The sequence below is a fragment of the Diabrotica virgifera genome, chromosome 2, assembly GCF_917563875.1.
Source record: "Diabrotica virgifera virgifera chromosome 2, PGI_DIABVI_V3a".
Classification (NCBI taxonomy): Eukaryota; Metazoa; Arthropoda; class Insecta; order Coleoptera; family Chrysomelidae; genus Diabrotica; species Diabrotica virgifera.
The window spans coordinates 265,091,561-265,105,475 of record NC_065444.1 but is presented as its reverse complement, the minus strand read 5'-3'; the positions used below and the strand labels follow the sequence as shown (position 1 = coordinate 265,105,475).

Genomic DNA, 13,915 nt, shown 5'->3' with positions numbered 1-13,915 from the left:
ATTTGGTAGTAGTAATTACTATGGCCGTTTTGGAACGGGGCTCGCAAGATATATGCAAGTCTATATTCTGTGGGTTTTCGACCATTTCATCTGTCTACTATTTTTATCATGTCATGCTATTTCCATCTCTACTTGGTCATCTGTTGTAGTAAGGAATTCACCTTCCTTGAATCTTACAATGGTAGAACTGTTGGGGCCACTTTTTGTTAGTGGTCCAATAATTTAGTATAGCTCTCTAGTTCTGTTGTGTTGTGCAGTTGTTTCTGTTTGTTTTGTCAGTTCTGAGTCCACCTTCTTTTATCTCTTCTTGCATTCCTTGTAACTGCTTTATTTATTGTTTCATATTTCTGTTGTCTATTTGCTCTTTCTTCTACAGTTCTTGCTTGCAAGATATGCTTTTTTTGCTGTTTTCTTTCCTCCATAAGATTCCAAGTTTCATCTTAAGGCGGCGCCAGATATGCGGTATTTGGCAAATACTGAACAAGTGCCTGCTAAATATCAAATATTTGAGTGCTCATGAAAGTGTTCGTTAAACGGCAAGCACCTTGCACCACATATTCGAGATTTTTCGTATATCGAGCCACTGTGGGAACAGCAAATATATTTTAAACGAACAAAAAAAGGTACAGAATGAATAGTGATACAGAGCTTCTTATAAATTCAGCTGCTTTTGTCATTATGTCTGGTGGAAGTTTATTATTAAATAGCAGAAAAAAAGCAATTTGCATTCCATATTATGGGTTCATTTTCATATGCATCCAAAAATTGTAAAATACTTTCATTGGTCCACTCCATATTTATTATTTTAAATATTTTCTACACTCTGTGACAATAACTAAACTACTTTAATATACGTTATAAACTTTAACCTAACCTAAAAAACTTGCTTGTGCTTGCAAAAATATGTGGATGACACTAAAAATATTCAAACGGCGAATATTTGTTTACTTTGAAGTGTTGAAAAGACCGACAACGTACGGGAACACGACAAATATTCGACAAGCACTAAAATTGGTCAATGCCAAATAGCAAGCAACCCATCCACACTAATAGGCAAATAGCAAGCATTTGCTCGGTATTTGCCAAATACCGCATATCTGGCGCCGCCTTTATATCTACACATTTCTATCTTTCTTTTTTTACTCAGTTTTTCTTTAGCTATTCTGCCAAAACATCCGCCAAATCTTCCCAGTTATTTACCTCACGTTCTCTTGTTTTGAGTTGAAGTTCTTCCCTAAACATGTGTCTTCCTAGGGACGTCTTTAAGTTGTCTAGGTCTATGTTGTATATTGGTCTGTTGGTGTTTCGTGTGATTTTCTTTTTTGTCATCTTGTCATCTTGTTTTCTTTTTTGTCATATTTCTTCATAAATTGTTAAACAATAAGGTAGATTGTGCTAAGTTACTTTCACAAATTAATATATGGGTTCCTAGATTAACATCCAGACAACAAAATAATATATTTTTATGTAACAGAGCACAAACTAATATTTTGTACAAATCACCATTAAATCTAATGTGCCGTAATGCTAATAAATTAGTAGGTGTTTGTGATATATTCACGTGCAGCGAATGTGAACTTAAAAATAGATCACGGGCACATATTTTGAATGTGTGAAAGTAAGTTATAAATTTATGTATTTTATTTTTTCTGTTTCTTTCTTTATTTTAGTATTCTTTTATTTTTCTTTACTTTAGTATCTTTATTCGTATGTGCTGTTATAAAAATCATTGTAAAATTTGCTCTTTAAATGGGAAACTGTTGGGCAATAAAGGCTATTATTATTATTATTATTATCTTGATTTTAATGGTTCTGATTAGGAGATGATGGTCACTTCCGATGCCTGTTTCTCTGTTATCAAGTACATTTTTTGCTATGGTGATATGGTATATTTGATTTTAAATTGTATGACCAGGTGCAGTCCATGTAACCTTGTGAATATTTTTGTGTGAGAAGATGGTTCTACTAATCAATGGAACAAAAAATTGTTAAACGCTCTCCGATTTCATTCATCTCTCTCAGGCCATGTTTGCCCATTACGGTTTCTACGTCAATATTGTCTTCTCCAACTTTAGTGTTCATATCGAACATCAATGTTAGTACATCACCTTGGTTTACTTCTAGTTTTTCTAGTTTGTTCTAGTTTTTCATCGAAAATGTCTATCTTGGTAAGGACTGACAGTCATAATTCTATCATTAGTCGGGTTCCATGTAATAGCTTCCGTATAAAACCCAATAATATTCCAGAACTAGTTTTCGATTGGTTTACCAATCATCATCAGTGCTTACCTAAAATGAATATAACCTGGTAAAATAATGCAAAGATTTTGAAATTTTGACTACGGTTAAGAAAAATTATAGGTTATACTCACGTGAAATTTACATGCTGACCACCAAGATATAATTTTACAAAAATATGTGGGTCAAAGCCCTGTACAAGTAATCCGTCAAGGAAACATCGGTTAAAATGGCATGGATGTTTAAAGTATTTTTCATTAATATGCCCCAGGTAACATCTGAGCTGTGGTTTGATTTGTTCACATGGTGAAAGAGTGGCAGCAAGTAACAATGAAATGGATAGACTTCTAAACGATGACATGACAGAAATGACAGTTCCACAGGAAGTTGAAAAATTAACCTGTCATATTTAAAGACTATGGAGTACAGCTAGTTAAAATAAAAAAGGATGTAACAACACTCTCTTCATTGTAAAAAATAATCATTTAAAATTCAGTAAACTAGATGTTGTAGTTAAAAATGTATTCACGTATATTGTCAGTGGAGGTGGTTAGGCAAACCACATTACACAAATGTTTCACACAAATCAAATCTTGTTGTCAAGAAACTTAAGATTTAAAAAAGCAATTTTGTGTTGGTTTAAAGTTATCGAATTTATTTAACTTATTGTTTATCTAGTTAACATCTAGTTTACTGAATTTTAAATGATTATTTTTCACAATGGAGTGAGTGTTACATCATTTCTTATTTTAACTAGCTGTACACCACAGTCTTTAAATATGACAGGTTAATTTTTTAACTTCCTGTGGCTGTCATTTCTGTGGCTGTCTTCCTGTGGCAACAAACACATGGATAAAGCTGTAGTAAATTTCATTCCATACTCCAACAGAATTATCCTCTTACAATTAAATCAGAATAAACCCAAATTAAACATAATACAAGTTTATGCTCCGACTGCGGACAAACCAGAGAGCGATATTGAAACTTTCTACGAAGACCTAGACAATATTTTAAAATCCATTAAAACGCAGGATGTTACAATTATAATGGGAGATTTTAACGCAAAGGTTGGAGACGAAAAAGTAGAAGAATGTACAGGAGGATATGGTCTGGGCAACAGAAACGAAAGAGGTGACAGGCTTATCGAATTTTGCCAAAACAATAATTTTGTCATAACTAATACATTGTTTAAAATGCCGAAGAGAAGACTATATACCTGGAAGTCACCAGCAGATCAAGAAGGGAGAATTGTAAGAAACCAAATAGATTATGTATTGATTAGACAAAGATACAAGAACGCAATTATATCTTCAAAAACCTATCCAGGTGCCGACATAGGATCAGATCACAATCCAGTAGTGACCAAAATTAGGCTCAAAATGAAAATAATAAAACGCAGAACAACAGATGTAAAAATCGATACAAGTAAACTAAGAAACCCACTCATAAAACAACGCCTGACAGATGAAATTAATAACCGTTTAATGAATGTTAAAGAACAAATCCAGCAAAATACTGAAACAGAGACAAAATGGTTATTAATAAAGACAGAAATAGATAAATGTCAAAAAGAAATTCTTACACCAACCAGATAAAGAAACAATGGATGACGGAGGAAATCTCAGATTTAATGGAAGAAAGACGTCAGCATAAAAACAAAGATAATCAGATGTACAAAAATATGGATAAACAAATAAAATCCAAAATTAAACAGGTTAAAGAACAGTGGTTAAAAGAACAATGCGCAGAAATAGAAGAACACCAGAAAAGACATGATAATTTTAACACACATAAAAAAATTAAGGAATTAACGCAGATCAACAGAAAAAGAAAACCGGGAATACTAAAAGATACAGATGGGAAACTTGTGTTGAGTACTAACGAAAAATTAAAGAGATGGACAGAATACATAAATGAATTGTTCAAAGACAATAGACCAGAGCAGATGGAAGTCGAAGTAGAAGATGATACGGTTTTGAAGATATTAAAAGAAGAAATTAAATCGGCATTAAAAAACAGCAAAAATGGCCAGCAGTAGGTCCAGACCAAATCCCAGTAGAAAGCTTAAAATGTATAAATGATGAAACCTTAGACATTATCGTAGACTTGTTTAACACAGTGTACAAAACAGGAAACATACCAAAACAATGGTTACTCTCAACCTTTTGTGCTATCCCTAAAAATACAAACGATAAAGATTGCAGTGAATACAGAACAATATCATTAATAAGTCACATTCTCAAATTATTCTTGAAAATAATACATGGTCGTATAAACAAAAAACTAGAAGAAGGAATAGATGATAGTCAGTTTGGGTTCAGAAACGGACTAGGAACCAGAGAGGCGTTATTTGCTTTTAATGTGCTAGCTTAAAGATGCATGGACATGAATGTGGATGTGCATGTTTGTTACGTTGATTTTGAGAAGGCTTTTGACAAAGTAAGACATGAAAAATTAGTCCAAATTCTAAAGACAAAAAACATAGACAAAAGGGACTTACGAATAATAACAAACCTTTACTGGAATCAAAGAGCACAAATTGTAATAGATAACGAACCCAGTCCAGAAATTGAAATCAGGAGAGGAGTTCGGCAGGGATGTATTATGTCTCCATTACTCTTTAATGCATATAGTGAAGCCATTTTTGAAGAAGCATTGCTATCTCAAAGTGAAGGAATAATAATTAACGGAAGATCTATTAACAACATAAGATATGCAGATGACACCGTGATTATAGCAAGCTCTGCTGAACAACTCCAACTACTACTGAACAAAACAAACAATTTCTGTAAAGAATATGGACTAAAAATGAATATAAAAAAGACCAAATACATGATAATAACTAAGAAAACAAACATACAAACAAGCATATATTTGGGAAATGTACCGATAGAAAGGGTTGATAAATACAAATACCTAGGAACCTGGATATCAGAGAAAAATGATCAAACAACAGAAATAAGGACCAGGATAGAAATAGCAAGAAATGCGTTTGTAAAAATGAAAACAGTTCTCTGCAACAAAGACCTTAGCTTAGAACTGAGAGCAAGAGCTTTGAGATGCTACGTGTTCTCGATACTACAATATGGACTTGAAAGCTGGACATTAAAGCAAGAACACATAAATAAGCTACAGTCATTTGAAATGTGGTGTTACAGAAGAATGCTTAGAATAGCATGGACACAGAGGAAAACGAACACGGAAATACTGCGAGAAATGGGTAAAGAATGCGAAATAATAAACACAATAAAAATAAGAAAGTTGCAATATCTGGGACACGTAATGAGGGGACCGCGATATGAAATGCTAAGACTGATAATACAGGGAAAGATAAGAGGCGGAAGGAGTATAGGAAGAAGGAGAGTGTCATGGTTAAAGAATTTAAGGGACTGGTTTAGATGCAGTTCTATAGAACTCTTTAGAGCAGCGGTGGATAGAGTAAAGATAGTGATGATGATATCCAACCTCCGATTAGGAGACGGCACTTGAAGAAGAAGGCTGTCATTTCTGTCATGTCATCGTTCAGAAGTCTATCCATTTCATTGTCACTTGCTGCCACACTTTCACCATGTGAACAAGTCAAACCACAGCTCAGATGTTACCTGGGGCATATTAATGAAAAATACTTTAAACATCCATGCTTAAGTTAGCATTTTTAACCGATGTTTCCTTGACGGATTACTTGTACAGGGCTTTGGCCCACATATTTTTATAAAATTATATCTTAGTGGTTAGCATGTAAACTTCACGTGAGTATAACCTACAACTTTTCTTAACCGTAGTCAAAATTTCAAAATCTTTGCATTATTTTAACCAGGTTATATTCATTTTAGGTAAGCACTGTTGATGATTGGTAAACCAATCGAAAACTAGTTCTGCGATTTAGCCCTTTTTAGGGATTTTAAATATATACCTTTTATAAAGGATTTTATTGTTTTTTGTATTACATGGTATACAGCCAACTACAGGAAAACTTTTTTCTTGTGGATTTCCAATAATATTCAGTACAAGACTAATGGTATATAGATGATTAAGATGCAATCTACTTAGCTCTACAATACGATAATAATATAATATAATAAGAAAAGTATATAATGTTACTACAATACAGTAAGAACACACTGTTAAAAAAAATAAAAAAATCTATATTATCATGCACTTCATTACTCTAAATTGGGTGAATGGTATTTTGATTAAACGGCATTTGCGCGCTAAATTGATTACATAATAAAAAATGTGTGTGTACTTTGTACGCACGTAAGAAGTTATTCTTCTATTATATAATTTCAACGAAGTAAATATACTTAACAGGTTATTTGTATTTTATTTAAATATTAAACTAACTTTCTTATCTACCACTTTCAAAAATTTTTTTAAAACAACCAAAAACTAAAAAAAATATGAATCGTCCAGGATTGGAACCAGCGACCGGTGCGACCTTCCAATCACTGACCCAACGCATACCAACTACGCCACCGAGTTTCTTAAACTGACACGTAAGTTTCGGATATAATTACACAACACGGTGACAAATAGACATATAAAAATGTTATACCTACATAATATTTTATTATCTTACTACAGAGAAAGACATCCAAAAATTATAATAAATAATACATTTACTAAAAACACTAATATATTCTTTTAATGACTTATTTGCGCTGATACAGATACATACAGTTGAGTCCGCGAGTCTTTACCCGTGCGTCATCACTTAAAGTATACGAAATAAGTCGGAAATCTATTTCACGCAACAACAACTGACAGAAAGTGGCTACTGTTCCGATTACGGGTTTTATTATAAAATTTGACGTTATCAAATATATAGAATGTCAAATGTAAGTTTTGCTTCAAAATTTTTGCGCAGAATTACAGCTACATTTGAAGTAGCTTAATAAATTCTTTTATTATTATTGATTAATAAATAAATAGACAATTTATAAAAAATTCCAATAACATGTTTTATTTTTATTATTTTATTCACTTTGACGGAAATCTAAACACAGTCATTTCTTTACTGTGTGAATGACGTTAGCTTTGTATGTTTTAAATATTAATTGCCTAAATATAATTATTTACAAACTAAGTTATCAATCGAAGCAGCGCAGAAAACGACAATAAATATCGCTTCCGTACCACCAGATTGACAACAGGTGGAATACTTTCTTTGGTTACACCTCCTGAGACTTTTACAATTTATAAGTCATACAGTTGCCGAGAAAATTAAGATGAGAGAATTTTAAATAATTCACAACTCATCTACTCAGCATGGTAAAGCTCCAACAAGAAAGATTCCTTAATACTCAAAAGAGTAAATGAATTAAAAATGTTAAAGCGGAGAGAAGAGGATATGGGTTTACTGATGAGGGGAAAAAGATCTCCGAAACCGGTATAGACGCTTCCTGCACTCTCCGCTTTAACCAGAGTATTATGCAGCTGCTGCATTTTCGTTTTGCAAAGAAATTGAGAATGTTTATACATTTATAATTATTTACCTTAAAATTTCAAAGCCCAATATAAAATTAGTTGTGAAAACAACTGTTTGTGTAATATAAAGAAACTTCAAAACGCAAAAATTCGACAAAAACCGCAAAAAGTTCAACTAACTGACAGCCATAAAATTAAACAAATCAGAAACGTCAAACAAATTGTGCTTAAAATATGAAAACATACCGAATCGTCTTTTTGTGTACCTATCTCTTTTCAATGCACTGAGTCTAGATGGTTCATAAAAATAACATGTGTTGTTACTTAATAACAAACGGCAGCTGGTTTGTCATGAGTTTCATGCATGGAAGAGAATGATGCTAGATAAAAAGTATGTGTTTCATCTCGCCAGGTATTAATGACGCACGGGTAAAGACTCGCGGACTCAACTGTACATACCTATCTTGAAAGATTAGCAACGAACTATTACTGTCTGTGTGCGCATGCGCGCAGATTTATGAAATTTTACTCTCAATCGCATCGCGCCTTAAGAAGAATAACTTCAAAAACGAATAAAGACGAATACAAAATGATAAAAAGCACACCTAAAGCGTAAGATGGTTTCACAAATAAGCTGCGTGCATAGTCTACGTCTGTTTGGCATATCGAGTCTGTAGCGAAGCGGGTTCTACAATGACGTGTTCGCTTTATGCAATTCGTGGTGATGGTCTGGTCTATTTTCTGATTGAACATCTTTAGTCTGTCCCCGAAACTCATATTGCAAACATCGGCTTCATCATCATCTGCGGCAAATATTAAGCAAATGTGGTAAATAGCAATAACAAAAAAACACTTATAAGCAAAAAAAGATTAATCCAAAATATGTAGCTACAATATTAATATCTGGTTAAATAATTCGAAAAAAAAAAACTATACTATCGACTAACAGTAGCAAATTACTTAAGTTTAAACCCAAAAGATATTATTATATGGAGCATTATACACAACTAAAGTTACGTATCCATACAAGGGTGAACCCCGCTCGTTGTAGCAGCTCCACAGCTCGGCGTCCACCCTCTTCGATTCAACTGGTTTGCGGTTTATATGTAGGGGAGCGCATGCCGTATCCATTTGAGCAGCAGCTACATGGAGCGGGGTTCACCCTTGTATGGATACGCACCTTTACATTCAGGCCTGACCTGTAGGTGGCACCACTAACAAAAACGCGTTACCATAAAACGCAACAACCTTTAAACGCCATATGGTACCAAGAATTTCGACATTTTTTATTACGTTCCTTCTCTTAACTATTCATTTCAGCTCTTGTTATCCTATCACTCTTCATATTGTACAGAATTTCGACATTTTTTATTACGTTCCTTCTCTTAACTATTCATTTCAGCTCTTGTTATCCTATCACTCTCCATGTTGTACAGGGTGTCCACTGTGGGTGGCACCACTAACAAAAACGCGTTACCATAAAACGCACCAACCTTCAAACGCCTATGGTACCAAGAATTTCGACATTTTTTATTACGTTCCTTCTCTTAACTATTCATTTCAGCTCTTGTTATCCTATCACTCTCCATATTGTACAGGGTGTCCCCAAAAATAGTGCGTTCCTTAACCTTTAACTACCCGCGCATCAAGTTATAACATAACTACGCGCGTGGCGTACTTTGTACGCCACAAGAAAATACACTTAAAAACAGCGGATTTGTTTAATTTTTTTTGAAAAAATACACTTAGTTGTTTGTTATAAACCTTATTCGGCATCAGTGAATACTTGGAGTTCCTTTTCAGTAAGCCACATTGCCGTTTTATCCATTGGGCGCTTGGGGCGGGCGCCCAGGGGCCCGTAGGGACGCTCCCTTTTATTAATAGAAAATTAAAGTCCACCAAATAATCGACGACCATATTTTTTTTAAATAGAGAAAGACTACGAAATACCTGCGATTTCGATATGGTCTGATTTTAAGACTGATAAATAAGAACTCTCTAAAAATTCCTTAAAATTGTAAAAAAATGTATGAAGCTGTAGATAAAGCTTATTATAGAAGATTAAATGAAAGCAACTCTTATAGAGTAAAACCCAATGGAGGCGAAGAGAAGTGTTAAAGCTGTTTATTGTTAACCGTGCAAATTATTTTCAATTGAAAAAAATAGTTTAACTGACTTTGGATCTATTTTACCCACTGAAAATATTTGAATAGTTTACTCAAATCTCACGAAGAAAGTAAATTTCATCTGAACTCTATGGTTATATTAATAACAAGATCATCAGTTGGAGTTAGATGGATCATCAGTTAAATTGGAGTTATAGACGCTGGCTTGAAAGAGCAAGTAGAACGCGAAACTGACTATTAAGTAAAGGTGCTAGGACTTAAGAAGAGTTGTTGTCACCATAAAATTACTTGCTTCTCTTTTCGTTGATCCCATTAGAATTTAACGAGTCGTCATAAGGGAAATTACTTAAATTGTCTTGTATACTTTGCTTTTGACAACTTTTTAGCTCAGCATTTACAGCGGAATGCGAATAAAGAAAAAGGTTCAGTTAGCTATCTGTCTGACCAAACTTGCAATGAATTCCTGGAAGCGATGAAAGCAAAACATGTAGAAACTTTTGACGCTGTAAATGCTTTACTTAAATACTACGGATCCATCAAACATATTTTTCCAGTTAAGCAATAATAGAGACAAAAAAGCAGCAGTTAGAAGTGAAGCCAAGGCACTGCATAATAAAATGGATACCTTTGAGACAGGTTAACTTGGATACTCTATTGACACTGATTTGGGCAAGGATTTTAAAACGAGTGAATGCAACAAGCAAAACGTTAGAAACTGTGGACGTGTCAATTGGAGTAGAATTAATGACATTCGAGCTTTGTTGGAGACGTAAGGAATAAATTAAGCGAAATTGAACTAGAAACCAAAAATATTTTTTAGTGAAGGCAATAATCTCAAACATATTCTATGGAAATGTTGAATGGGTTGCATATGTGAGTCCATATTAAATGAAGTAAAGAAACACAGACTTACTCACAATCATTTAATACTTTGACGACCGGTTTCGATCTCTACACTATTCAGATCATCATCAGGTCGGCGTTACAAGTAGTTAAACTTTAAACCTTAAACCTTGTAACGGCATCATTTAACTACCGATGTCAACAACCCCAAAAAATCACGCCTTAAATAGTAAATAAACAAGGGGTTCCATTAGGTTAAATTTTCAACAGTCACAACAAGTTCTTCTACGCCACGTTGTCATGTCATTTAAATTCATGAAGATTAAAATTCACTTATATGGCGAACAATGTAATTTTTCTCTTGGAAACGGATAACTTCAGAAAAAAAATGTTATATGACTTTTTGTTATAAATTGTGTATTATATCCATACCTTAAAGGAACGCACTATTTTCGGGGGTATATTTTTTTTTTGCCACCGTGCCAGTATCACCTGTGAAGGAGCTTTGAACTGTGTAGACTCTCTTTAGTACTTCACAGAAGACAGACCGCAGTAGTTGCAGCATTTGCTGTGCACTTAATACTACAGAGTGTAGCTCTGTAGCATATAGAGAGCTACATAGTAGTAGTAGTAGTGGTAGTAGTAGTAGTAGTAGTGTGTAAAAATAGACAGCTCAAAGGACAGGAGAGCAGAGATAACTGAAAGAGTAGAAGTGCCCACTAAACAGAGCATATTAGAAATACCAAAAACTACTAAAAGACACACATCTCAGCAAAAACATAATAATGAAAATATATAAAGTAGCAATTAGAAGTGCTATAACTTAAGCAGCAGAGATAATGTGCCTGACTAATAGAGATAAAGAGAAGCTATGAATAATAAAAAGGAAGATAATTATAAGAATTATTTGACAAACAAAAATCCAAGTCGGAAAGTTTAAAAAATTTAGACTATTATTTAACAACGAGATAAATAATCAGATAAATGGATAAGATATAATCAGACATATAAAGGCTTAAAGGTTGAAATGGTTCGGGAATGTACTAAGAGAAGAAGAAGATGAATTAATAAATAAAATAGTATGGTGAAAACCTACAAATACAAGACATAGAGGGAGACCAAAGTGCAGATGGGCAGACCAGGCCAGAGAAAATATCAAAAGAATGAAGATATCTAACTTGAGGGCAAAAATATAAAAAATGGAGCTTAATCACAAATATGGCGAAGCCACACAATAACTTGTGAAGGAAGACGAAAGAGAAAAAGAAAGGAATAACTTCAAATCTGCATAAACCGTTATACTTTGACACTCCATATAATAATAATTTATATAATTGATGGATTCGACCGTTACTTGATGGAAGTTCATTTTATCTCACAATAAAACACTGAAAAACGTTTGTTTTCTATACTGCCACAAAATTTATTACAACTATGTTATTACTACAGCTGTTTCGGCAAAGTGCCTTTCTCAAGTGATATATTTTACAATGTGTTTGTCTTTTTAAGTCTTTAACTGAAGAGGTTGAGGAGTGGGGAGCTGTTTGTCTCGAGTTGGTCATTCAGAATTATATCTGTATTTTTCAATTTATTAATTTCCATTGATTCTAAAAGTGATAGCTTAAGGCCTTTATTTTGAATATGTAGAATTTGAAACTCTTCATTGAAAGAATGATTATGATCTAGAAGGTGAAGTGCGTATGTAGAAGTGTCCGTTTTTCTATTGTTGAAAGCCCTTTTGTGTTCTGCTATCCGTTTGTCAAAAGTTCTGCCAGTTTGACCGATGTAAGTTTTCGGACAGTCACCACAAGTTAGTTTGTACACACCACTCTGTAGCATATTAAAAACAATAAAAGCCGAAAGAGAAAGCAACTACAGAGTGGTGTGTACAAACTAACTTGTGGTGACTGTCCGAAAACTTACATCGGTCAAACTGGCAGAACTTTTGACAAACGGATAGCAGAAAACAAAAGGGCTTTCAACAATAGAAAAACAGACACTTCTACATACGCACTTCACCTTCTAGATCATAATCATTCTTTCAATGAAGAGTTTCAAATTCTACATATTCAAAATAAAGGCCTTAAGCTATAACTTTTAGAATCAATGGAAATTAATAAATTGAAAAATACAGATATAATTCTGAATAACCAACTCGAGACAAACAGCTCCCCACTCAACCTCTTCAGTTAAAGACTTAAAAAGACAAACACATTGTAAAATATATCACTTGAGAAAGGCACTTTGCCGAAACAGCTGTAGTAATAACATAGTTGTAATAAATTTTGTGGAAGTATAGAAAACAAACGTTTTTCAGTGTTTTATTGTGAGATAATAATTTATGTCTAAAAACGAAATCATTTTATCATTTATAAATTTATACTCGTTGCAAGCGTTATGTTAAATCAAAATTTATGGAGTATTGACATGTTGAATAATAAATTTGTTCATAATTTGCCCTTTTCGATCGTTAAAGTGAGCGTAAACACCAGCTAGCATTGCTAATTATAATTAAATAATAAAACAAAATACTCTACTGACAGCGGTTCTCAACCTGTGGTACATATACCTATCACTGGTGATACACATAATTTCGGTGTTACGCAAAAACACAAAAATACAGCCAAAATCAGCACCGCATAAAAGAAACAAAACATGGTTTAGCTTAGATGAAGTGCGTAGGGGTATGTTCAGATGGTGCAGGTGAAAGAAATGCAGGAAAACAGGAATAGTGAACTTGACATTTTTTTATTTATATATTTATTATATTTGTCTACATATAGAAACAACACATACCAAATATCAACCCAATTATTCATCAGTCTGTTTTTGTGATAATGTTTCGATTAGAGATTTAAACCATATTTTCTTGGAATGCAAAATTAACGAGAGATATATAAATTAATTATATTACAATTTACGACAAACACAAGTTCATTGTCCAATTAGTATAGAATATCTACTAAGTTGTCATAAAATGGAAATATTTAAATTACTCATAAACTACTTGAAAAAAACAAATATAATCATTTAAGTGAAATACGTATAAATATAACAAAACTAATAAATTGAGGTAAAAATAAAATAAAAATCTGTGGCTAACGGACTCGCATCCAAGCCATTTTTTCACACACACACAACCCTCAAATCGCAATATTTAATTTACAATGAACATTTAAAGTTGTGATCGCCAGCTATCCAACACGAAAAGCGCGGCACGCTATGTGACGTCACGCTACTCCTTCCAGAAGAACAGAACAACGAATTGGCAACACTGAAAG

At 33.4% G+C, this 13,915-nt stretch overlaps 1 protein-coding gene across 7 annotated transcripts in view; it reads right to left on the bottom strand.

Annotated features, from left to right (window-relative positions):
* Positions 1 to 13,915, bottom strand: part of LOC126880622 (supervillin-like) — a 668,543-nt gene that overhangs the window by 265,954 nt on the left and 388,674 nt on the right. For 5 of the 7 annotated variants that reach the window (XR_007696656.1, XM_050644630.1, XM_050644629.1 and 2 more), the window contains exon 9: positions 8,271 to 8,468. The exons of the other annotated variants lie outside the window; for them this stretch is intronic. Coding sequence is in view for 4 of the 5 variants with exons in the window: in XM_050644630.1 (XP_050500587.1) it covers positions 8,271 to 8,468 (198 nt within the window). In the remaining variant the exon portion in view is untranslated. The remainder of the gene's footprint in view (positions 1 to 8,270; positions 8,469 to 13,915) is intronic. 7 annotated transcript variants of the gene reach the window in all.